This window comes from Anopheles coluzzii, chromosome 2 (assembly GCF_943734685.1).
Source record: "Anopheles coluzzii chromosome 2, AcolN3, whole genome shotgun sequence".
Lineage (NCBI taxonomy): Eukaryota > Metazoa > Arthropoda > Insecta > Diptera > Culicidae > Anopheles > Anopheles coluzzii.
In genome coordinates, this window is record NC_064670.1 from 109,572,658 (window position 1) to 109,597,021 (window position 24,364).

The 24,364-nt window shown below is 45.9% G+C and overlaps 1 protein-coding gene across 1 annotated transcript in view; it reads right to left on the reverse strand.

Annotated features, from left to right (window-relative positions):
* Nucleotides 1–4,985: 4,985 nt before the first annotated feature.
* Nucleotides 4,986–24,364, reverse strand: part of LOC120949332 (mucin-5AC) — a 60,425-nt gene continuing 41,046 nt past the window's right edge. The window contains exons 2-5 of the mRNA XM_049605632.1: nt 7,050–9,830; nt 6,772–6,968; nt 6,272–6,695; nt 4,986–6,201 (exon numbers count right to left, since the gene is read on the reverse strand). Coding sequence (XP_049461589.1) covers nt 5,882–6,201; nt 6,272–6,695; nt 6,772–6,968; nt 7,050–9,830 — 3,722 coding nt within the window. The 3' untranslated portion in view covers nt 4,986–5,881. The remainder of the gene's footprint in view (nt 6,202–6,271; nt 6,696–6,771; nt 6,969–7,049; nt 9,831–24,364) is intronic.

Sequence of the window (24,364 nt, forward strand, 5' to 3'; positions counted from 1 at the left end):
CCGTGACCTAGAGAAAACGAGCATCTCGGTAACAGTAACGGCAGACAGCAAAACGCGCGCTGAAACCGACAGAATCGGATTTCTTTCGGAGCGTCTTGCGCTGCGTCCCAGAGCAGTGACACGCTTTGGATGATAAAAGCGGGGAAAAAAGCACAGCAAAGGGATGGGTCTAGATGGGATGGGATTGTGAAGATGCTCCCTACTGGCGGGACTGGTTGGTTTTCGAGTTGAAATGAAGAGACACAACAACACAACACCCAACCGCTCGTGCCTTTTGGTAGGTTGTACAATTAGTTGGACACGGGTTTTTCGGGGATAGAAACGTTTCTAACGAGCAGCATTTGCATGCTAATAGCTTGTTCTTTACGATACGAAGGGAGTTTTACGGTGGTTTGCGTTGAATCACTCACAAACGAGCTTTATCTTCATTTGGAGGGATTCATCGAGGGTGTTTCCTTTACTTTCTCTTGTATTTTGATGGGTCGAATATCAAGTGGTGTGTTCTTTGTCACTCCTTACAACTTCTTTCTTAGTTCATGACATAGTTTTTGATTATGTTTAGATGCACAAAGCAAATGACCTTGCTATGGATAAAAAAATGTTATTTTCTTGATTTTGTGACATTATTTTCTATAAAAAGAGTCGTAAGGTACATTACTAAATAGTTAAAAGTTGAAGAAGTTTCTTTTTGCATTTTTTTATCTTTACATAAATGATATTCTGGTTCATCCAGAAATCTGAACATCGATCGTTCAAGTTTGGTTTGAGGCAATTTCCTTGAGAACCAGCACTTCAGTATTGATATTGAGTAATAATTCCCTCCATTTAACATTATCTAGCTTGAAAACATGTAATTCTAATAAGACCCGCCTCTATATTATATCAAAGAATGACAAAATCCTCTTACTTTCAAGAGACTTTCTGAACAACCTAATGCACATGATGTACCAACGTGTAATCCGATGCACACTGACATTGGTCAAATTGTAAAGTTTCTTCATAATTTTCGCTTCAAAAAGCATCAGTAATGTTCCTCAAAATCACAAAACACTACAGCCGAAACTCACACTCCCGCCAATGGGCACCACTATCGGTCGCTTGATGACGCGTCATATGACATTTGTAGGTCAACTTTGCCTAGACCGTCGGCGGTCTTGGGAGAATACAACGCCGGCTTGAATTTGCAATAGGATAGGCACGGATTTGAAGCAATTCGTTCAAGCGGTACCGGTCCGATTGGCGGCGAGCAAGTTTCGAAGCACTCTCCATAAACACGCACAAGCCTTTCATCTTAGGCAGGAATTAATTATGAACTACTTGACCGTTCGGTTTCGGAGGCCTTTGTCCCCCCTCCCCCCCCCCGAGTGACCCTTTCGATAACCTAACGGGGGAAGTCAAGTTTAGACTTTCTCGGTTTCAGTGGGAGGATTTGGGTATGATTTCATGAATCAAGCATTTCGGTAAGCACCTCTGACGGTAGTTGCGAGAAATCGAAAAGTGAGCCCTGATCGGCCTGACATTGAGATTTGGCGCTGTGAATTTAGCGGGATTTTTGATGGGTGAAAAATGGTGGGCTCCCGTCTAGATGATTGATGAGCTTGATTGAATTATGAGCATATTTTAACACACATATGCAGCGAATAATGTTATTGCGAGAGATTTTTCACCTTTCGTTTGCTTATCTTAGTAGAAAGATAAACAGTCGATCATACACTATGCATCAGTGCCTCAGTCATCTTATCGAGAAGCTGATAAAGTTCACCCCGATAGCATTGATCAACCGTTGATTTATGGTTTGGAAAGCGTCATAAAACTAATGGAATGATATCCCCGAAAACATAAATTACCTACATCACTCTCACGTACAACTTAATGTAATCCTACATTACTTCTCCACTGCCTTTAAGTGAACTTAATTTTATCGAGCATTGTGCAACCCTTTTTGGGCAGCGAAATGTATTTCCCAAATCAACCAAATGTGCAATACATTTCATAAGATAAAACCGTATGGTGACTGCATTTTTCCGCCCCACTTGGGTGTTTTTGCACCGAAACCGCAACCGCTTCTGCAACATCACACGGCTTCATGTTTTAATCATAAATACAAGATCCTCCACTATCGACTTCCACCGCTTAAAGCGAATGGTTTCGGCAACCGCTGTTGGGTTGGTTTGGAGCGACCAAAGACATGAACAAGAAAAAAAAAAACACACATACGCTCGCGCCCTCCCATTCAACGTACAGCTCCCACGGCAAAGGGAAGCATTTTTGGGTGATTTTGAAACGGTTTTCGTACCGGTTTGACGGTCACACTAACGAACCTGCGCGAGAGGCGGCTTTTGGGGATCATTACCGCTCCAGCTTGGAACCTAGTTTTTGAGCAGGGGAGTGGAAAAGACACCATAAAGACGAAAAAAAATACACTCACACAGATGCACAGCAAGCCATCGGTTTTTGGATTAGAGAAAGATAATTTAAATATCAGTCAAGGTTATTCGATGGCAAAGAGAGCGTTCGTCGCTGTGTTGGGAAATAGTTCGAAGTCGTCGGGCGGGCTAGCCAAATCAGATGCTGAACGCACGTGTGAAAGAGCAGAGCTAAGGCCACATAGTTAGTTCGTTGAACTAGAAACAAAAATAAGGTCTTGTTGTGGTTCTAAGCGTTACGAAAAGTCTCCCATTTTCAACACGGTTGATGCTGACGATGCTCACGACGGGAAGATGTTCTCAACAAAAATTCAGCTCCTCAAAAAACCGGCTCCAGTGTTAAAGGACCAACCGGTCTGAAGGGTCACGAGCCATCTTCCCTTGCTTTCATCCTCCTCCTTCGCACGCTCACCTGCATCTGTTTCAAAATAAGGAAAAGTGACAGACCGACTCACCTACATACGGAACACGAAGAACTGGTATCTTTTCCTTTTCACTCGGTCATTGACACAGTTTCAGGCACGCTTCGACCATCCCCAGGGTCTTCCTGTTTTGCAGCCTACGAGCCTTGCGGGCGGGCGGTTCCAATCGGTCATCGCCACAACACCGTCGGTAGGGAAAGATTAAGGGAGATTGAGGATGGAAAGCAGTAGGGCGATGGAAAGCCTAGGGCAACCTGTAGGCAAAGGAAATCGACAAGAGGATTCAAATGTTCGGATAATCGGTCATTCTTGTATCATAGTAATATTTGATTTATTTGGAAGGTGTTTATTAGCGATATTGTTTGAATATTTTATATGATCTTGTATTGTGCACTTTTCCTTTATTTTGCACAGTCTCAGTACTAGAAAAAATGAAATCATTTTTTCAAATGACTTGAGAATAACCATCAAAGAAACATGCAAGGAGTAATTTCTGTCCGTTACTGTAGCCAAGAAAAGCAAAGTGTTTTTGGAACCCAACGCTAGATGGCGCGCATAAAAACGATCATCGTGAGCTTTAAAGCTTTGTCAAAACGATCGCCAGCCAGGTTGGAGCATTTTAAAATGTATAATATTTTGCCTCGTCGTTGTTTCATGAGGCTGTGAAATTTCTTAGCTATTGCTTTGATTGTTATTTAAGTTTATTCGGATTTCAGATAATTGTAATTAATCAATCACGTTGAGTTGAAACACAGGCAATAGCTTACACGTTTTAACATGGAATATAAATAAGTCTGCGTGACGTGCAGATAGGTGAACGCACTTTTGAAGTCGTCCCACAATTCACCTATCTTGGGTCAAAGGTCAGCAATGACAATAGCATGGAGGCTGAGTTGCACGCAAGGATGCTGGCTGCCAACCGGTCATTCTACAGCCTGAAAAAGCAGTTCACCTCAAAGAACCTGTCGCGACGGACGAAGCTGGGACTACATAGTACCTATATAGTACAATGACGAGCTATACGAGATGTACGGCGACCTCACTGTCGTGCAGCGTATCAAGCTCGCAAGGCTCCGGTGGGCTGGCCATGTTGTACGCATGGAAACGGACGACCCAGCCGTAAAGTCTTTTTAGGCCGTCCACAAGGACAGAGGAGGCGTGGTAGGCCCAAATTGAGGTGGCAAGATGGCGTGGAGGCGTCCGCCATTAAGGCCGGGATAACGGACTGGCAGACGAAGGCGCGAGACCGTGAGCGGTTTCGGACACTCCTGAGGCAGGCCAAGACCGCAAAGCGGTTGTAGTGCCGGATAAGTATAAATAAGTCTATTTGGCTATTTGTTCACACTCAATAAATTTCTTTCTTTCCTCTTCGTTGAGGACCATTTGCCGACAAGAGCACGAATTCGAACTAAAGGTATCGTTTTCTTTATTTATTCGGTTCAAAGTAAGGGGCGAGACGGTCACCTGTATTTCCTATTTGAACACGTGTGGTACTCGTAAGTAACTATCCACTTATAATTTCAATTCATTCCGCTACTATGAAAGGCATTGATAACGTTTTTGACAGCTTCGCTTCTTACAAAAATAGCAGCATACTTTCCAAAAGTCATTGCATATCCATCATTAAAATAAATTGATTGATAACTGTCATTAAAGTATCAATCAATATGAAGATTGTGTCATATCAAAAGGACATGAATTGCTCTTTGTATGATTAATTAGTCTGATTATGATAATCAGCGGCAAAGTACTGGAGCCGACCTTCATTGACTCTATTCTAAGCTCATGTACGGTTTAACCTTCAATTTTGCTACTTCTACCATACTCTTAGCTTAGGCGAAATTTATCGACTGGTAGACATTAAGTATTACTCAGCAAAACCTACAGACTCCAAGCTACCGAAATGTAGTTACCATCAATATTTCCTTCTCGTTGGACCTAAGTCTTTCAGTGTACGGCTCAATATTATGCATTTAAAACTCCTCGATGAAGTGAAGCTTTTTTAAGGTTTATTCACCAATAATTTAATGCTCTCTGAACGCATGTTAAAACAATGGTCACGCGTAGTATCTTACCACTTCCATACGATTTATTTCGGACGTCACGATAACCTACAAGAGAGAACACGCCATACTGGTATTGTCACAAAACATCAAAACTTTTTATTCATCCTTCCTCAATCACCTCTTGAAGGAGACACCTATATTTTTTTCTCCACTGTCTCTTTCAATCACTTCACTCAATCCTAAACGGCCATCCGACAAAATAGCGGAACAGCCTCAAACGTATAAAATATTACAAATAAAATAATCTTATGTACTAATGGGACGAAAGACGAAAAATACTATTTTTGGAAAAAAGGTAAAGGTTTAAGACAAGCTAATGCAGTTACTAGAATTACCTGCAATCTTTGCCACATGCTACATTTGTTGAAATGTACGCACAAAAGCTTAGAATAAAGGACCAAGTGAGGGAGAGACAGAGAAAGAGAGAGGAAGGGAGAAAAACAAAACAAAACAATTACTAAACAGTGCACTAAATTGCTTTGCTATCACTTGCACAGGCGCGTCTGCCGGTGACGCTTGCGAAACTGTCCTTCCTGCCATTGGCCAAACTCTGCAGAATATATCATATATCATTATTGTGTGTCATTAAACGTTCCTTTGCTTAATCAGTGCGCTTGTTGACAGGTGTTTTAAAGCTATCCCACAAAGTAGCAGAGCCGTTCCTACACAACTAACAAATGAAGATAATTTAACGGAATGTACTAACACCGAGCTCGGACACAGCGCGTAGCTACAGTGAGTGTGTGTACTGAAAATTGGATGAAGATGATTGGTTTGGTGCAAGGACAGGAATGGGGTAGTAGCTATATCGAGTAAAACACAAAACAGAGAGCCTAGATATGTACAAGTTTGCCGATAATTATCAACCGGCTTGGAGTTTGCTATAAAAACCTCCTCCACGCGGTAGACAAAACCCGACGGAGTGCACATTTTCACCAGGAAAACGTGCGCTAGGTTTATGCTGCCATCAGATTTCACACTCAAACTCAGATATTCGCCGGTTGAAGTACACCATGCCCTGTTCCAGATCTTCGCTAAACCCGCTCACGTCCAGATATTCGGACGTGTTGGAGGTATCGTTGTCCTCCAGCTGCCACTGGCAGAGTGTCCGCGCGAGGCACGTTCGTGCCTCACTGAACGTGGGCCGCTGCCTTGGGTCCTTTCGCCAGGTGCGCTGCATCAGATCGTACAGCTCCGGCCGGCAGTCGGCGGGCACCTCCGGGCGGGCACCATTCGGGACACTCCGGACTACCTCACGGCCCGATAAGCTCGGGTAAGGAGTACAACCTGAAGGAGCGAAGGCATTGATTAGAATGCAATGTCTTAGATTAATTAGAGATACGGAACAGAGCCTTACCTAACGTGGCAATCTCCCACAGCACAATGCCGAATGCCCAGACGTCCGTTTCGCGGGAAAAGATGTGATACTGTAGCGCCTCCGGTGCCATCCAGCGGATCGGCAGCGCTGGCCGGCTCTTCGTATCATGCCCGTGACTATTGCTATGTCCACCTCCACTTCCACCACCTCCAGCACCGCCACCATGCCGTCCATGGGACGCATGATCGTGGCCATGGCTGTGATGCCTACCGATGCCGAACGATCGCGCACTGAGGTCAAACTTGAACCGCGACTCGCTGTGCTGGTGGCTGCGGGGCATTCGGATTTGGGCGTGCGACGATTTCACCTTCTCCAGATCGATCGACATACCAAAGTCGCAGATCTTGCAGATACCGTTGTGGTCGAGGAGCACGTTCCGCGCGGCCAAATCACGATGTACGATCTGAACAAAAAAAAAAAAGAAGCGGAAAACGGTTGAACAATCTGAATCTCGGAACACTGCACAGGCTACTCGTTACCTTCTTCTCCGAAATGTACTCCATGCCGCGGGCAATATCATGGGCAAAGCCGGTCAATCGCCTCGGTGACAGTGGCATGATCGGTGGTCGATTGTTGTGCACCGATGGGGCGAGCCCGTTGACAGCACCGCGGGCCGCACGTAGCAGTGATAGCAATCGGCCACGCATTGCATACTCCATGATCAGCAGCTGAGGATCTGTGTGGAGTAAAAGCGAAAGGGAAAGTGCATTAGAAGTTGCTCGGGGACAAGCGTACAAGCGGCGACACCTCCACATACCTTGCTCCAGGCAAGCACCGAGCAGCGTCACCACATTCGGGTGCGAGCCCAGCTTGCGCATAATCTCAGCCTCCGCCTTCAGATCACCGTGCCCGTTGTCGCTCCGTTCCGTCTTTACCGCCACAATGCGTGTCGTCCCAAGATGGCCCGCCAGATCGTCCGCTTCCGCCTTCCAAACCTGCCCAAAGTTACCCTCCCCGAGCAGGGATTTGAAGCGCAAATTGCCCCGATTAAAATCATGCTCCGTCATGATCGATTCATCCGTTGCGCTGGAGGTGTCGGACTGTTCCAATCGCACCACCGGGCTGATCGGTGGCTGACCGTCCGGGATGTAGCGTTCCAGATCGTGGGACACTTTGTTCTCCCGGTTAAACACGGTCGCCTTGAGCACGTACAGCACGATGATGACGATTGGCAGCATGCCCAGCCCGGCCAGCACAAAGGTGGCCGTGTTCATCTTGCGCATCTCGATCACGACGTCACTGTTGTGGTGAAGTAGCACACCGTCGAACGAGACGGCCGGTTTCTTCGTGCCGGAACTGTGATCTACCGGGGGTGGTGAGGTGAAGGCGAGCGAAAGGTCCAGGTTGGGTGGCGTTCGAGTGGAGAGCACCGGGCCGGCTAGTTTCGGGAAGATGTGCGAAAGGATGGGGTTAAATCCGGCTTCCGTTCCGTTCGGTGGAGGCGCTGTATCAGGGGGACTAGGCCGGAGACCGGTGAAGATGGCGACCGTGCGGTGTTCCGGGGGGCTGGTGGTGGTCGTCGGACGCGTTGGTTTCGGTGGGGAGGCGACCGTTGGAGGAGCCGAAGGTCGGAAGTGTCGGGAGGTGGTTGTCCGCACGTACACGGAAGGCGTTGCTGAAGGTACGGCCGGCGTTACGGGAGCTTCCGTGGAACTTGTTGAAGCGAACGATCCTTCCGTTGTTGGTTTGGAGGTTAGAATAAGAATCGTCGTTGGAGGTTCCGTTTCTTCTTCTACAGGTTGCTCCGTGGTAGTGGATGTTGTTGTCGTGGTGGTCGTAGTAGTAGTTCGTGGAGTTGTGCTCGTTCGGGTCGTTGTGGAACGACTGACAGGAACGTAGACGCGCGTGTTAAGCCGCGATCGTGCGGGAACTGGTGCCATCGTGCTGGTAGTCGTCGGTTGCACTGTACTCGTCGTGGTCGTCGTCGTCGTCATCTCCGTCGTAGTCGGTGTGGAAAGGTTGCGGAAGATTTGATTAATATCCGGCAGGGACACAAGATTTCTCGGTGTATCGTAGTCTTCATCGAAGGTGGTCACGGATGTCGTCGGTACAGGATCTTCCGTCGCTTCCTGAAGATTAACGATCTGGGCGTGCGTTTCGAAGCTACTGAGCGGTCGATAAAAATCTTCCGGTGTGGCGTCGTCCGGATAGTTGATGATGAGCTTGGAAATGCCAGAGCTCAACCCGGACCCGTACAGTGCACCGGGTGAGCCGGCGTACTCATCCAGCAGGGGTTTGTGATTGCTTGGGAGCTCAGTTGTCGTGAGAGGACTACTTTCTACGGGTTCCACATACGAAGACTTCACAATGGCGTTGGTCGTCGTTGGAGTGTTGGACTTTGGAATAGCTTCATAAGAGCGCGTGTCCGGGTCTGTACGGTTCGGTGTGGTAAAGTTTGCACTGCGCGAAAACACCTGCTTTTCATCCTCGTCATTGCCGTCGGAGAGATTGCTCAGCGCAATCATTGAATTCGTAAGAGCATCCGAATGTACGGGAGCACCTTCAGGCTGTAAGCTGCTGTAGGGAATGGTCGATGGATAAACAGTTGAAGTAATGCTCGCTGCTGTCGTCGTCGTTGTCGTCGTCGTAGTGAGAGGCAATGATCCACCCCGTCGCAGGTAATTGTTGAGCGCGACAACGTTTCGTGACTGATAGCGATTCGACCAGAACTTGCTCTTCTCCGTCGACGGTTTGATACCGTCGTTCATCTCGCCCAGCGCATCCTCCTTCAGCTTGTTCAGATGTGTGCGGCGTGTGTTGATCACCTGATTCCGCGCATCCAGGCCCGCCTTGTGATGGGCGGGCAGTAGCTTCTGCCCGAAGTATTGGTACGGGATGAGATCGCTTTCCTCGACCGATCGTTCCGTCGACAACGGTGGAAAGGTTTTGCGATCGCGCATACGCTTTCCGCGCGTCTCGAGGTAGAGACTTCGGGCGCCGGTGTGAAGTGTTGTCGTCGGGCTGGACGTGATCGGTGCCGCGCTGGTAGGAGCCGCACCCTTTGCCGAGGTAAGCTTGGTAATTTCGAGCGATTTGTTACCGATCGGCGCTGGTACGATGCCGATGAAGTTGTTCGTCTCTTTGGCTAGCTTGATGGTTGCGCCCGTCTGCTGGAGTGCGATCTTGCCCGTGCGCGGATTCACCACGTACATGCCGTGGATGGATTCGTCCGTGTCGAGAAACTCATCCACTGGGGCGATGCGGCTTGATGATGAAGATGAGGACGACGATGAGCTGACCGGTACGATCAGGTTCGATTCGGGCGTGCTGCTGTCTTCGACCAGATTGCCCGCGACGCTCGCCTGCTGCCGAGCCTTCAGGGCGGAAGAGGATGATGGATGGTGGTACTCCTTGCGCCACCGGTCGCGGGACAGTGCGGTGCGCCGGGCTTGCAAAACCGACATCAGCTTATTGTCCCGATTAGTCATCCTGCGCTTGGTCATTGCCGTGGCCGGCGTTGCCGTCGTGGTCGTCGTCGTCGCTGTGGACGCCGTTGTGGTTCCCTCGGTGGAGGCCACCGTTGCTGTGACAGTCGTACCTGCAAACATACACAAATGGGAAACGAAACAACATGTCAGAAGAAAAGTAAGCCATTAAATCACTCTCTCTTTCTCTATCGCTCGTTCTCTCACTCTCGGGTTGAGCACTAATTTGAAACAGCAATTTAGAGTGCGCTCAATCAGTGCCGTCGGTTTGGAGTCAGCGATCCGTCTCTACACACAACATTTTGCATACCCCCAACGGTGCGAGGTTCATTTTCTATCTGTCCAATCTGCCGATCGCAGTATGATCGATTGATCGATTGGTGAGGCACCCCGACCCGGGGGCTCGATTAAAGCGAAACGAATCGATCAGCAGCGGGAGGGCAGTCGGCATGTGTGCACACATACACACACACACATGCTCGGGAATTAGGTAACTTCCTCTAGTCATCAGTCACTCGTCGGTCTGTGACGGGCGAAATTGTCACTCAGCCGCGCTTTGCAGCCGCGGTTTGCAATCGATCGAATGAGGGGTCAACAGAAGTAAAGAGATTTGCAAGCGAACTCTGCTGGACGTTGCGAGCTCTGCGGCAGTGGCAATACGTCAACAACATCATCGGCAGGTGCTAATCTAGCAGCATTGCGACACTGAAGGCCACACTAAGGAGGGCACAGCGTTGGCAGTTGACTGCGCGTACAGAGCGGAAAGGTTGGTCAATTAAAATCTGCTACCTCCTCTAGACTGAGAGGCTGATTTATTGAGCAGAGTTCCAGTTGATCGATGAAGATTCGTTTTAGACCACTGGGATGTCATAAGCTGACCTCGGGCAGATGAGGCAAGAGCTGACCCGTGGAAGGGCTAGTGTGTTCTATTGTTTCTTAAGAATAAATTACATAGCGCAGCTACGGTACACGCTGCACGTTTGCTGATGTGCTGGCGAAGCTCCAACGCTCACAAACAGTGGACACAAATTGTAGGCTTTAACGTTCTAATCCCTACCTTCGCTGTGTAACCGTGTGAAATACATTAAACTTCTCGACAAGCTTAACGCTAGATCCATCTTCATCACTATCATGAAGATGGTGGCTTGTACGTTAGGGATGTACGATTATCGTTGAGTTGATTAGCTCTATCGGGGCAATGATTTGAATAAGTATGCGCCGAAAAAAAAAAAAAACGGTGTCAGGGGTGAAGGCTTGTTTGCCGGCGGCTTCAAATCCCTGACCTGTGACCGGGAGCCGATCGTAGTAATTGGTTGTTCCGTGTCTTCTCACGCTGTGGGCTTGAGTGAGCGCTTCGGAGTAGCGATGAGTTGGGCCGATGATGTTTGGAGGATGTGAAACGGGTCAATCGTCAATAGCGCACGGTGGAAGGTTTGGCTGAAAGATGGCGGCGCGATGGTACCGCGGTGAAGTTGGAGGAATAATGCCATAATTGGAGATTTTAGGAAACGATGCGATACCCAGTGTCGAGATAAATACTTTCGACTTTTTAGCAGTCCGGCTGTGCCCCCTCTGGACAAATATCAATTATACTTCTAACCCCTACGTAATTTACAAGAAGGGTCCATTGTACTGGCGATGATGATTCAACTTGAATGTAAATCAGTTTTTAATAGTAATTTGTTTCTTTGTTCAAAAGTTAACTCATCAATCTCTAGTGGTTTAAATGGATGCTCTAACATTAATTTCTGCGTGTACGTTTACATAAAAAATATACATCGTTAACTTGGACTACGTGGTCCTTAGGTGAGATTGACATAATTCAGGCCACATTCAGGGATTGTCAAAGTCCAACAAATCGCCGGCCTATAAGTAAAAGACTATTTCCCGGTGAGTTTAGGATTGTTTGGCAAAAAGGAATTGTTTTCTCGTGAAATATATTGCCAAGGAATCGTAAGTCTGTGACGAAAAGTGACACGATATGAAGATCTATTTCTTTGCCAGGCAAGCTCTTTTATGGTTGCAGAAATCCCAGTTTACCCAATGATTGGTAAGTTCGTTTTGAATTTCAGTTTAGCCCAAAATAGACCAATTGCAATTGAATGAAATTGAAGATATAGAAATAATTCGATTAATTCATTACTAAACCAGAAGAAGATTTGCTGAACGTTATTCATCAGGACCTAGACTCCATTCAAAGAAATTCAAAAACTGGACTAGAAGAATATTATGTCTTAATTTTCCGAGAAAAAGCAAAAAATACGTAATTTCTTTTATTAAGATAAGTATCTAATCTTCATCGAAACTAAGCAATCACAAAACAAACAAATGTTACAACAAATTAGACATCTGAAAGGCTTCTCTAGGTCACCATCTCTATACGATTCGAGGGTTATAAGTACATAACTTGTATTGATTCCAGGAAATTCGTACTAACTACCTCAAGGCTGGTGGAGTTATCGCAGTTCGGCAACATGATGCCATAGCGTACAGCCTTGTCCCTAGCTTACGTTTCCCGCAAGATAACCCGCACCACGCACGTTGAAGTGCAACGACGATAAAACTTGTGATAAGTGGAATAACTTAATCCCAAATTTCACGGAAGTATGATAACGATAATGTCTCACTAACATTTACACTTTGCTATCGCCACATCAAATCACACCATTAAACCACCTTCTCTTTGGCTACGCTCTAACTTTAAGTAATTTACTCCGTAAAATAAACACTCGCCAGTGCGTGTGGAAAGCAAGCTTTGACGAGGGATCGAATGGAATGGATCTGTTTCGGAATAAATTAAATGCCAAACACATTACCATCGATCTTAAGCTCCCTTTTGAGTGTGGAGAAAGTACACGAGCAGTAACAGAGCAACAGGGCCCCCCCCCCCCTTCTCTCCTTCATTACTCAACGCTCAATTCCATACGTTTTGTCTGTGCGTCCTAATGTCCGCATAAAAAGTGCACTCAATTTGCTGCACTAAAAATTAATCGACATGTCTCCGGCTGTGGCTGTGGCTCCCGCGGGCACGCTAGGCGCGGGAGAGCGAAGTACACAGAGACAAAGTGATCGTGCATGTCGATGACAAGCGCTGGGGCCGTTTGTAGAAACAGGAAGTTTTCGCTAGACCGTCAACGCGAGTCACCCCGACCGACTCCTCCTAATCTCTTGGAACGTAAGGCGGGCGCGTGTTTCTTACGCAAGTCGTTCGCACGCACCCCGGCAGCGTGCAGATGTCGCGCGGAGACGCTTTTTTCCCACAAACACATACACACACACACAAAGCTCCATGGAGCGCAGTTTTCCCATACGCGTGCTCCGCTTTACGTAATTCCATCGGCAAGGGAACGGGAAGGAACGCCGGCAAAGGCTTGGGAATGTCACGAGTTGCACGGTACAAGCGGCGAGATGATGCTGCTGCTGGATGGTCACATCTGTCATCGGTTCCCAGCGGTCGATGGCAACACGCACACAGGGGGGGAGACAACACTACCAGGCTAGCCAACGTCACCGCAATGGTCAGTGAAATCGTTCGCCCATAGGCCCATACGCTCGACATCTTCACGGCGTGCAAACGACAAACGGCAGTGCACGCCAAAAGGTGCGCAGCAAACATGGAATCTTTCACGTAGCAGGCTGCCGTGTGTATGTGTTGTTTGTTTTTTCTCTCTCACTACAGTAGGAAATGGAGAACGTTTCGATTTCGCACTTCCCCTTTTACGCCACAGCATAGCAACATTTTGTTTGGACGTACTGCTGCTACCGCTGGGCAGTTGCATCGATGTTTTCGCATGCATTCCTTAGGGCGATGCGTAAACGGAGGAGATTCAATAACGATGTACTGCTGCGATCAGGCTTCCGATGGGTCAATTAATTTGTTTTATTACGTGGAAGAATGTGCTGGTGGAGATGGAGGTGGTGCTGAAGCATGAAGAAAGCACTCTTCAGGGTGGTTGCAAGCGGGATTAAATGTTTAATTAAAGATGCAATCAGCAGGTTGAAAAAGGGATTTGCACTGCTTTATGATAGTGCTTGGGTAAATCTGTGCTAAGCTTTGAGGGCTTTTATGTGGAGAAAATGTACGTGATTTAAAGATTAATTAGAGGTAGGCCTTTAATTACAGGGGATAGGCTGACCTATTATACAATGAAGATAACAATTGAGTTCATTAATTGTGTTTTATTTGGATTTTTTTAATTTGCACATAAGAGGAGATGATTGACGATTGATAAAAAAGCGTAACTTTAAGAGTTGTGGAAAGAATAATATAATTTTGATTTTAATCAATTGGTTTGCAATTCCAATGCTTAAGACATTGTAAAGTAAATATTTGCACATTTTAAACGTAAACGTTTAATGTTTCATGCATAACGCGGTAGATAATTGTGTTATTGTAATAAATAAGCATGCTTCTTAGTGTCTTAAGCTTTTGTTATATGCTTTATGATGATTTTTCCAATTTCCTACATTAACATATAATTGATATTTATGCACGGAAAACCTCAATTTTATCCTCATATTTTTGCATTGCACATAGATAATTACCTTTTTTTTAAAGAAATATAGGCAAAAATAGACAAATGCACTTTAATGCTACCTCTTTTTGCATTTTAAGAAGCGTCCAAAAGAATTCCTATTTATTTATCATATAATACATTTATCACTGCTCTAGTCATGCGAAAAATGAAGACTTCGTCGGAATCAATTCCGGCTAGCTCCTAAGTTTACTGGAATCGATTCCGGATAGTAGGTCTGGAATCAGTTTCCGGATTCGATTCCGGAATTCGCTCCGGAATCGGCTCCAGAATCGGTCCCGGAATTAGATTCGGAAAAAAATCGGTTCCGGCATCGGAATTGGCTCCAAAATCAGAATTAGCTTCGAAACGGAGTTGGTTTCGGCATACTCATAGGAATAGGCGTTTGGATCCAATAATGCTAAGTACTAATAGTCGCAAAAAATCAAAATTTACTTGCAAATGATCCATTCTCAAGGAGATTCCCGGAGTGATTTCGCTTCTGAAACTTCTTATTTCAATTCAAGAACTAATTCTCTTCCCGGAGCTAATTCCATTTCTGGAGTCAATCCTGATTCCGTAACCGGAGCAAGTTGTGATTCCCACGTTGATTCCTATTCCAAAGCCGATTCTAATTCCGGAGCTGACTTCGGAATTGATTCCGGAGTCGTCTCGAGTCGGCGGAATCTACTCTGGAACTGGCTCCGGAATCGGCTCCAGAAACGACTCTGGAATTGGCTCCGGAATTGACTCCGGAATCGGAATTGGTTCCAGCATCGGAATCGGCTCCGAAATTGATTCTGAACACTGAATCGGAATCGGGTAGGTCCGATTCCGAGCTCCCACCACTACACTGCTCATATGCTTACTTCGTATGCAACCATAGCCATTGTTAATTTGATTGTTTTTTTTTCTCTTCTCTCTTGTTCATAATTTTCCTAGTTCAACAATCTTAAATCTTTGTGGTTGTTACCCCACCGCGAACGACACATAACCGGCGCGTGGTGCCTTTGCGTACGGAACCGATTTTTCGCATAACGCATGTGGTACGTACGTCCTCCACGCAACGGTGTGGTTTGCCATTTTGTTGACTCTTTCGCAAGCTGTAGTATGTGTGTGTGTGTGGTAGAAGTGGCAGAGCACCTGGGGGTAGGTGAACTATTCTCATCTCGAAGCTTCTCACGGCCCACACCACGGGGAGTGGGAGCAGGAGTGACAATCGCAAGTGTGCATTCTCTCATATTTCACTCGCGTAACTGCAGCGGCGGCATAATCTCCCAGCGGCAACAAAAACACAATGCACCCGAAGCATACTCGAGCTGCACTTTGCACCCATCGACGGTGGAGTGCATCGTTGCATAGAGATGGAGGTTCATGTGCTGTGCTTGTGTGCGTGCGCATAAAATTGCCGCCACCTAGACAAACAGTATGCACTTGTTACCGGTCCGGGATTTCCTTCCTTCGCGGACCACCATCACTTCGCGCGCACAACAATCCCATCGCGTGAGGTGTGCAACCTGGCGGCAACGGACGGCAACGTACCAACATCATAATTAGCCAGGAAGCACGGTCCGCGCAAGTGGTCTGCGCACCCATGAATCCAGCCTACACGGAGGGCAAACAGCTGATTTCCATCTCCCACCAACAAATCCTTCAATGGGTTAGTAACACACCCTCGACCGGCGGGTAATTTCAACTCGAAAGGATCTAAAGATTTCCTCAATTTATGTGTCAAAGTGTTTTTTTTGTTGCCATCGTTCATTTCATTATCGAGACAGACGGGAAGCGTGATTCTTCCGACCGGGCGCGAGGCCTATAATATCGGTTATTATCTAGAGAAACATGTTACGACATTATCGCACGTGCTTTGAAGCGAGATACGGCGGCTGCTGCTGTTCCCGCTGTGTCCGAAACGGTGTGTTCTCCTGTCAATACGGACTGAGGGATACAAATAGATAGATACAACCAAACCCAAAGTCATCATCGTCACCACGACAAACTGGTGCAACCGGCCGAAGGAAGGAAATAGAAAGTCGGACCCCCGACGGACGCGGTGTCCCTGTTTTTTTTTCGGTGTTCCTCTGATGTTGGAATCATGTTACGCAAACGCGGGCGACCGATTGATTGGAAATGATTGGTTTTATCGGTTCAGGTTTAGGTTGGGGACTGGTTGAAGCATCAAATCGTGGCGTAATTTATGCATGTCAATATTTGAATACATTGATTGAAGAATGTCGTTAAGTAATTTTGTGGTTTTTGAATAATTTGTTGAACAAAAATATCGCATTATCAACGGATACGTGTGTAACCATCTATCTTCGAATTAATTGAGCTAAGACAAGTAGCTGCTGACTTCTGAAAAATGCTATTGGTTGCGTTATTGTATCCATTTTTCAAATTATCTTTACTAAGTTACTACACTGTAAATAGTACCTCAGACTTAATAATATCTGATATGTATGACTAGTCAGTATGACTGGATGTAAAAAGTATGCCAAATCGCAGTTGAAAAGTTGAAAATTCTCTAAAAAGCAGATTTTATTGCATTTGTTTTTCATTATGAATTGGTAAATTAGTTTTTAATTACCGTAGAACTTTGCTCACAATGAAACACACATCATCTTCACACCTTGAAGGACCCATAACAACCCATTCCACTGTGTGCCATCGACATACACACATACAGTTTGATTCGGTTTGCCCTTGGGCATGATATTGGCTAATGAGTTTTCCTTTAACCTCATCTGTCCCTAGCGTGCCGGCAAGAAGGTCAGTCCCTGTCACCAAGCACGCAACAGCAATGACGAGTTAATTCAATTCAAAAATTTCCATCAACACAACTCTGCCGGAGTGTTTCGGAGGTAGCAAACATCATCCGCAACAGGCGACCGTTCAGCATAGAACAACCGGCCATTTCCATTGGCAGCTCACGCATGGACACGCAACCGGCGAGCATAAAACGTAATCATGCGTGCGTCCCTGGGACAGCATAAATCAATTAAATCGACCGATCGTCGGCTTCGAGTTTATGACAAATCGTGCAGTTTGGGTCGTTTTTCGAGAGAACCCGCCGGTCCTCTCTATCAGCGGTTCTGCCCTGCTCGCGCCAGCAACTCCAACGTGTTGAAAGTCCTAGCGAAACAGGCCCAATCCGGGTGGCTAACGTGATGGATCCGGGTGGCTTTGTTTTTGGGGGGGAGAGCTGCTTCGGAAAGGTCAAACCTCGCGAAACATTCGTCAGTGACCAACACGACACCAAGAGCAGCAGAGGTGAAAGGAAGGAAGGAAGAAGCCAAAAAAAAAGCGGCCCCAGTTTACTGACTGGCATGTCAGATTGATCTGGTTTTTAACCGTTTCTCTGGCAGTTGGAATGTCTTGAGTTGCGGACGGTTTCGGTGGCTCTTAAGCCATCCTTCCCACTCTTTCTCGATTGCCATTGTGGGGAAGGAGTGGGAGGGGCAAACAAAATCTAGCACTATGAGCGCTTTTCCATTTCGTACGATCAAATTTGTCTGTGTCGATTTCTGGGCGCTCCAAGTGGGCAAATCAAAATGGGATCATATTTTGCAGCGTCTCGTTGGTCTTTCGTTGAGACAGTTGAGAGATTGATTTTTGAGACAAAAAAGGGGATTGTGCGTGTTTATAAAACATCGCCATTAAATTGGCGACCTAGATGGGGCGTACGATTGATGTCATGAAGCGCAACTCGTGACGCGCATGGTACGATGACGCATAGATTAGGGTGAAGATAACATATTTGTAGCACTGCTTCCCCGGAATGCGTTTTGCGGGTGAGTTTTGATAAACGAAAGAAGATAAGTTTGTTTGGTGCTGCTGTATTTGCCGGGTTTGAAAGTCGTGATAGGGTAATGCCTGTTTTGCTTTCGTTTATCGGCACGGTGCGGCGGCTGCACTGCGTAGATACTAAGGCAGGTAGATAACTAAGCGCAAGGTGATGCGAAAAATATGAAGTTTTATCTCTTCTTTTCAGTCTTGTTGGTAAATGTCTTTAACGAATTTTGAATGAAAATAATTTAAGTGTTTTATTTACTATTGATATTTTCTGACAGTTTTTTTTATCTTTCACAGCAATAAATTCGGAACTTTCCCTTCGAAACAAAATCCAAGACGAAGACGTCAATTTGCTGAGAAACTGATGCCTCAAACGCAAATATTTGATGTAAACAGCCACAAATTGGTGATTTGGAGTCGAAATGTAGTTACAAAAGCTGTTATTGTGTTAACTAATCCACATTACTTTACTTTACTATGAACAGTAGAAAATTATTACATTTAGAGTAATAATAACATAAATGGTAACATCATTACATTCCAATTTATACACGTTTAGTTCGAAAAACAAAAACAAAAAGACCGAAAATCGGTACGCTTCCATAAAGCATTGCAAAAGCATCATTTTCTACCATCTTTCACCTTCAAATCTTCACCAAATAAACTCTTCACAGATCGATTTTCGGACCTTAAAAAAGCCGAAAAAAACACCCACCAAAAAAATGCTCAAGATCGCATGCTGCTGTTTCATCGCCAAGGTTGCTTTCTACGCCAAGGCGCTTGTGCTTTCCATGGCAGCCTCCCAATCTCGCCCACCGCTTCTCCGACAACCCTTCCCTCCATCCATTTCTCGTGGCATACAATTGAATGTAATGCGAAAAGCAGAGATGATGCTCAATGATGGGTGGTTCGAGGGCATCATTAGCATAAAATTGTTGATTATTATATGCTGCCGCAACGGTGGAACGGTCACGCGCACGATTATAATTTTAGCTTTCCACCCACCAAGCCACAAACACACACACACATACATACATGCTGGATTTTTTTTTGCTTTGCCAAACGTCAAGCGTCAGCAGTCTGATGACAGTGACGCGGCAGAGAACGGAAAGCCGGTGGAGGAGCCGGTGGGTGGTGTTTAATGTTTAATAAAAGTTTAGCAACAAATTATGACGTGTGGAAACTTCCACCAACCAACCCACCCTTTCGAGATGAAACACGAAGGGAAAAGAGGAAAGGAGGAAAGAGAAATCCGGCCCCAAGAAGCGATGTGCCACACGTCGGTGTATGGCTCGAGATCTAGCCGAAGGAGATAAACACACCCGATCGTTTGTTCGTTCGCCTCTCTTCACTCTGCCGCCGGTTTTTGCATTTTTGCAAACAGCAAAACCCGCGGGAAGGAAATTGCATTTTGCGTGGTAATGATTTCACACCTATCATTGTGAACCGTTTGCACCGTGGTGCATTAGTGTGCACGAGCCGCTGGCACCGTTGATCCGATAATGCCGCACTAAAACGGGCCGCGGGAAATGACGACAGCGCTGGCGTGTGTTGTTGTTTTGCGAAATTGCCGCTTTTTTAAACAAAAAAACAACAACAGCAATAGCAGCACAACGTCCGGTGGGTGGTGTAGGAGGCTTAGGCACGGTATCACACAACGATCGCGATCAAGGCAGACACACAGGCCTGCTTTGGGGGAGGAAATTACGATAATGTCTTGATCGCTAAACGGGCCGGGACAGTGTTTACGGCTGCGGATTGTCTTTGGATTTCGTTTGACAGATCCGTCTGGAAAGCGCTCTAAGGCTTTTAACATGTCTACGGTAAAATAAACCATTTAAATCACTGCCCAAACGGGAACGTTTCGAAAAGGAAAGTAAAATTAATTGCATCCGTATCGCACACCCATTCGATGCGTCGAGCCCCATTCGAAACCGGTTTTAAAAGGGATGGTCGGTACGCAACAGAATGCAAAGCACGGAATTGGGCTTTGAGCCCGCTTTCCTCCACTTCTTCCACACCATTCGACCCAGAACGATCAGGATCAGTGGGTCAACGGATGGGGGGCGGCCCCGGCAGGTTCGGCGTGTTTTGGTTGAGCTTTATGGGATTTTTTTTTATTTTGTCGTGCGGTACTCGCCTTTTTTATGTATCGGTTTTCGTGCCGTCTTTTCGCTCACGGCCACTAAAGGCCGAAGGGTTTCCGGGGACGCATGAAATTGGGCCAGGGCGCAGAAAGTGATTGATTTGTTGGATTGTTGCGGGAGAAATTGAACTTTTTTTTGTGTGGTGTGTATGCCGCACGATTGCTTCGGCTTTGCACGCTGTTCGTGGTCAATGTCACCAAAAGGGGAGATCAGCGGGAGGGCGAGAAAAGTAAAAGCATGACGAAAAGGCTTTAATGCAGCACAAGCCTACGAGTCGACTACGGTAATTGAGGTGTGAAAGTATTAGCTTTGTACGACAAGCCATCCTACGCTCATTTGAGCTAAGCGGAGACTTGATGATAAACAAATACTTTCTCTTGCCTTTTGTGGTTGCTAATTAAGCTTAGTATAATTGTTTAGAGAATACTATGAGAAGGAAATTGATTGTCACTAGTTATGATATTCCTGTGTTTAACATTCTTTTGGAAAACGCTTTAAGTAAATAACATCAATATATTGATTGCATGGGCTTAGGATCAATTCCAAAACCAACATAGACGAGGGATTCCAGCATCAGTGTCCGGGATCGGTTCTAGGAGCGTTATGAGATTACGATCAGTTTACAAAAGATCCTGGACCTTTGTGTATGTAGGATCTGATCCAGGGTCTTTTCAATTCTGGCTCAGTATAAATACCAGTTTTGGATCAGCATCAGCTCCAATACGAATATAGGATCCAGATCCGTTCCAGAACTGATATGTGCTCAGAATTAGTTCCGTTATGGGTACAGGATCAGTTCTAGGATGAAGGTAGATTCCGGATCAGTTTCAACACCGGTTTGATAAACAGCATTACAGGATCGTTTTCAGTGCCACTATTGGCCACAGGAACGGGTTCAAAGCCAACATAGGCGCGGGTCCTATTCCAGCATTAGTGTAGGCTCGGAATTGTTTTCAGGATTTTTATAAGTTTACAATAAGTTCTAGGACCCTGTGTGGGTTTTGGTTCCGATCCAGGATCAACCCAACTCCTGCTCTGTTTTGATATCAGTTTCCATTCAGCTTTAGCTCCAGCACCAATATAGGCCAATATACCAATATCCGCATTCGTTTCAGAAATGATATGGCTGCAGGATCAGCTCTAAGACCGTTATGAGTGCAATATTAGTTCTAGGATCAAAATAGATTCCGGATAAATGTCAATGTCGTTCTGGCCTTAATATTAATTCCACGATCAACATCCAACACTATCATGAGGTACATGAGTGATATGTGTTTATGCTCAGGTCCAGAACCGTAATGAGTTTCAGGAGGCTCAGGTCCAATACTAATATTAATGATCGGATTGGGTTTAAACACCAGTATCAGCTACTACTCCGAATTCAAGATAATTTAATTCCTTATCAATGGGAATGAGGAGCCGGACTCATGCCCCACCAAGAAGGTGTTGCCCAGTTCAGCATAAGGTGCAGGGGAGCACAGCGATCAGGTGAAGCGAGACCTGTCGGAGATCGGGTGTCTACATGGATGGGAGGCTGCAGCCAGGGGCCGAGCATCCTGGAGAATAATTGGTGACCGGGCAATGTCACACTCTATCGTGAGCAGGCCAACTAGAGAATGAGGGAGATTAATGGCAATAAACCATTAGTTTATGAATCTGTTTAAACACCGGTATCTATTCCCGAACCAATATTGGTAAGGCATCACTTTCTTGCGACATTAATACATAATTTTAGCTCTTTTTTGGTTCAGAAGGAATTGTCTAGATAGGCCGTATTGCTATATATTTTGGCTCTTTATGCCTTAAAATCTGCCAGATGGTTATACATATCTTGAAGACTACATGTTGAGGAGAAATTCTGCGCAAGGATTGAGTGACCTTGACCATTAGAAATGCTCGGACGTCGGCACGATGATTTGTACAACTTTCCAGCCAATAAGTAAGAAAAGAAGGATCACGAACGAAGTCACTTATATAACAGAATTATGTCTAATAAATCTTTGATTTTGTATGTAAATCTCATTATAAAAGTGAAGAAAATAAATTGTTGAAATAACGTATCTTTCTTGTTTTTGAAAAGTGAATTACTCTTCGTCCATTTCACAACTTTATTAAGAACTAACACATTTAGTACCAAACAAATAAACGACCACTATTCTATGTTTGCTTTGTGACATAAATCACACCCTATCTACATCGCTTATGTGTCGCCATTGCGTAATTGTGCAACAAATTGGATGCATCGCCCGTAGGGAGGCAAACACCCTAGGGTGTGCATCTACCAAACAACGAATCCTCCCCTCCCACCATTCACTTTGCCTAGATTTTCGTGATCATCAAGCCCTTTGACCCACAAAAACAAAGCAACTGGCAGAAGAAGAAGAAGAAAAAAAAAACACACGACAAAATCAAAACGTCACCCACCAGCGAGCTCCGGCGCGCCAATCGCTAATTTCCCGTCGATGGCAGCATGCGAAAAAGCAAGCAGCGACGACCTGCTGCACCATCAGCATAACACATTGCCCAAGCCCAACATCCTCCCTTTGGCACTTGCCACCGACCTCCTCCCCCCTTCCCATACTGTGCACTCCGAACCCGAGCGGGGCACCCCATTACGTAAGCTCATCTTCCGCACTCGGAGCATCAATCTCGATGGTAAGACCAAGAGAAACTTCGCCAACAGAGTGTGGCGTGTGTATGTATGTATGCATGTATGGGCCCTGTACATTAATTCACCATAGGGCTCCGATCGCTGGTGCTCCGCTCCTTAGCGCACCGTTGGACGTCCGAGCGTCGCGGACTCGTTCGTTGCGGTTGCGGCAAAAATGGCAAAACCCCATCTCGTTAGATCTGCTTTCAGCCGGGGAGGAGCGTCAGGAGGTAGAGCATGGTCACAAAACATCCAACGGCGTTTGCTAGTCTAACGAAAGCCGGGCCTTACAGTGCGCAATGCACACCACACTGGGGTGGTAAATTAAATTTTCCCATACACTCACTCCGCCGGCTACAGTTTTCCCTGGCAGCGATCCAACGATTGTTTGAGTCGGCCTCCCCCCCAAACACTGGCACCCAACAGTGGACCATCATTTTGGACCATCATCTCCCGTAGCAGGGTTGAGCGGGGCATACCGCCGCATGTTAATGCGCTCTTCGGTGCAACTTCTTGCTGGGATGGCGGCGCCGGTTCTCGAGGTTTTGTACCCACACGACACACGACGACCACAAGCCACGCGTATCGTTTGACGTTCAGAAGATGGAGGGGAAGAAGGGGTGTTGCTATTACATATTGCTTTTGGCGCGAGAGCTGCTGACCCTTCTTACCGTTGCCGGGCCGTTCTGGTTGAGCACATTTCTAGTGCAAAGGGAATGGTAGTATATCTGTCAAGTGCTCCCACGAGTTCCTTTTTTTTGTTTTTACATCTCGTTGGTGGTGTGATGCCTTTTCTTTTGCATGCTACAGTCGTTGTTATGCATGCGCTTCGATGTCCGTATGGGGAGAGAGGGTGATGAGTGCGTCACCATGTTACAATTTTTGTAGCAGCCGATGTTCAATGCAAAATGTATATCGGTTGACAGTGTGTTTCAATTGTTTTTCATTAGCTATACCATTTTTAGAGCGGTAATTAGTTTCAAAAAAAACTATCAGATCTATTACAACTATTATTCAAACAAATTGGAATGAAGAGTTAGGCAGCAAACAACTTAAACGCATATGAGAAAAAACAAACTTTCAGTTACTCTTTTTTTCGAGATCAAATGCTTTTAAGGCCGGGCTACATTGATCGTACTCGCAAGTGTAATTTAATATTCACTAGCGCATCTGGCGGCGACCAGCGCAAGCTAGATGTGGGTATAATTTAAGTGCCAAAATTATTCATGCTTGGTGTCCCATCAATTTTCGACCAGGCTACCTGTTTGCCGTTTGAAATTTTGATAAACATCCATAAATTGCAACAAAGTAGGCCGTTAATTGTTGTTGTTGGACAAATCGTCATTCATACAAAGCGCTGGTCAACATTTTTCCCCATCTTCCAATATATATGCATCATTGGGTAAAATTATAGCCTCCTCGACCCAAAACGTTTTTTGACAGATAAATTATACCAGCCTCTAACTTCAACCCGCCGCCGCTAGATGGCGTACGCGTTCACAAAAATTACACTACGGAGTACGATCAATGTAGCCCGGCCTTTA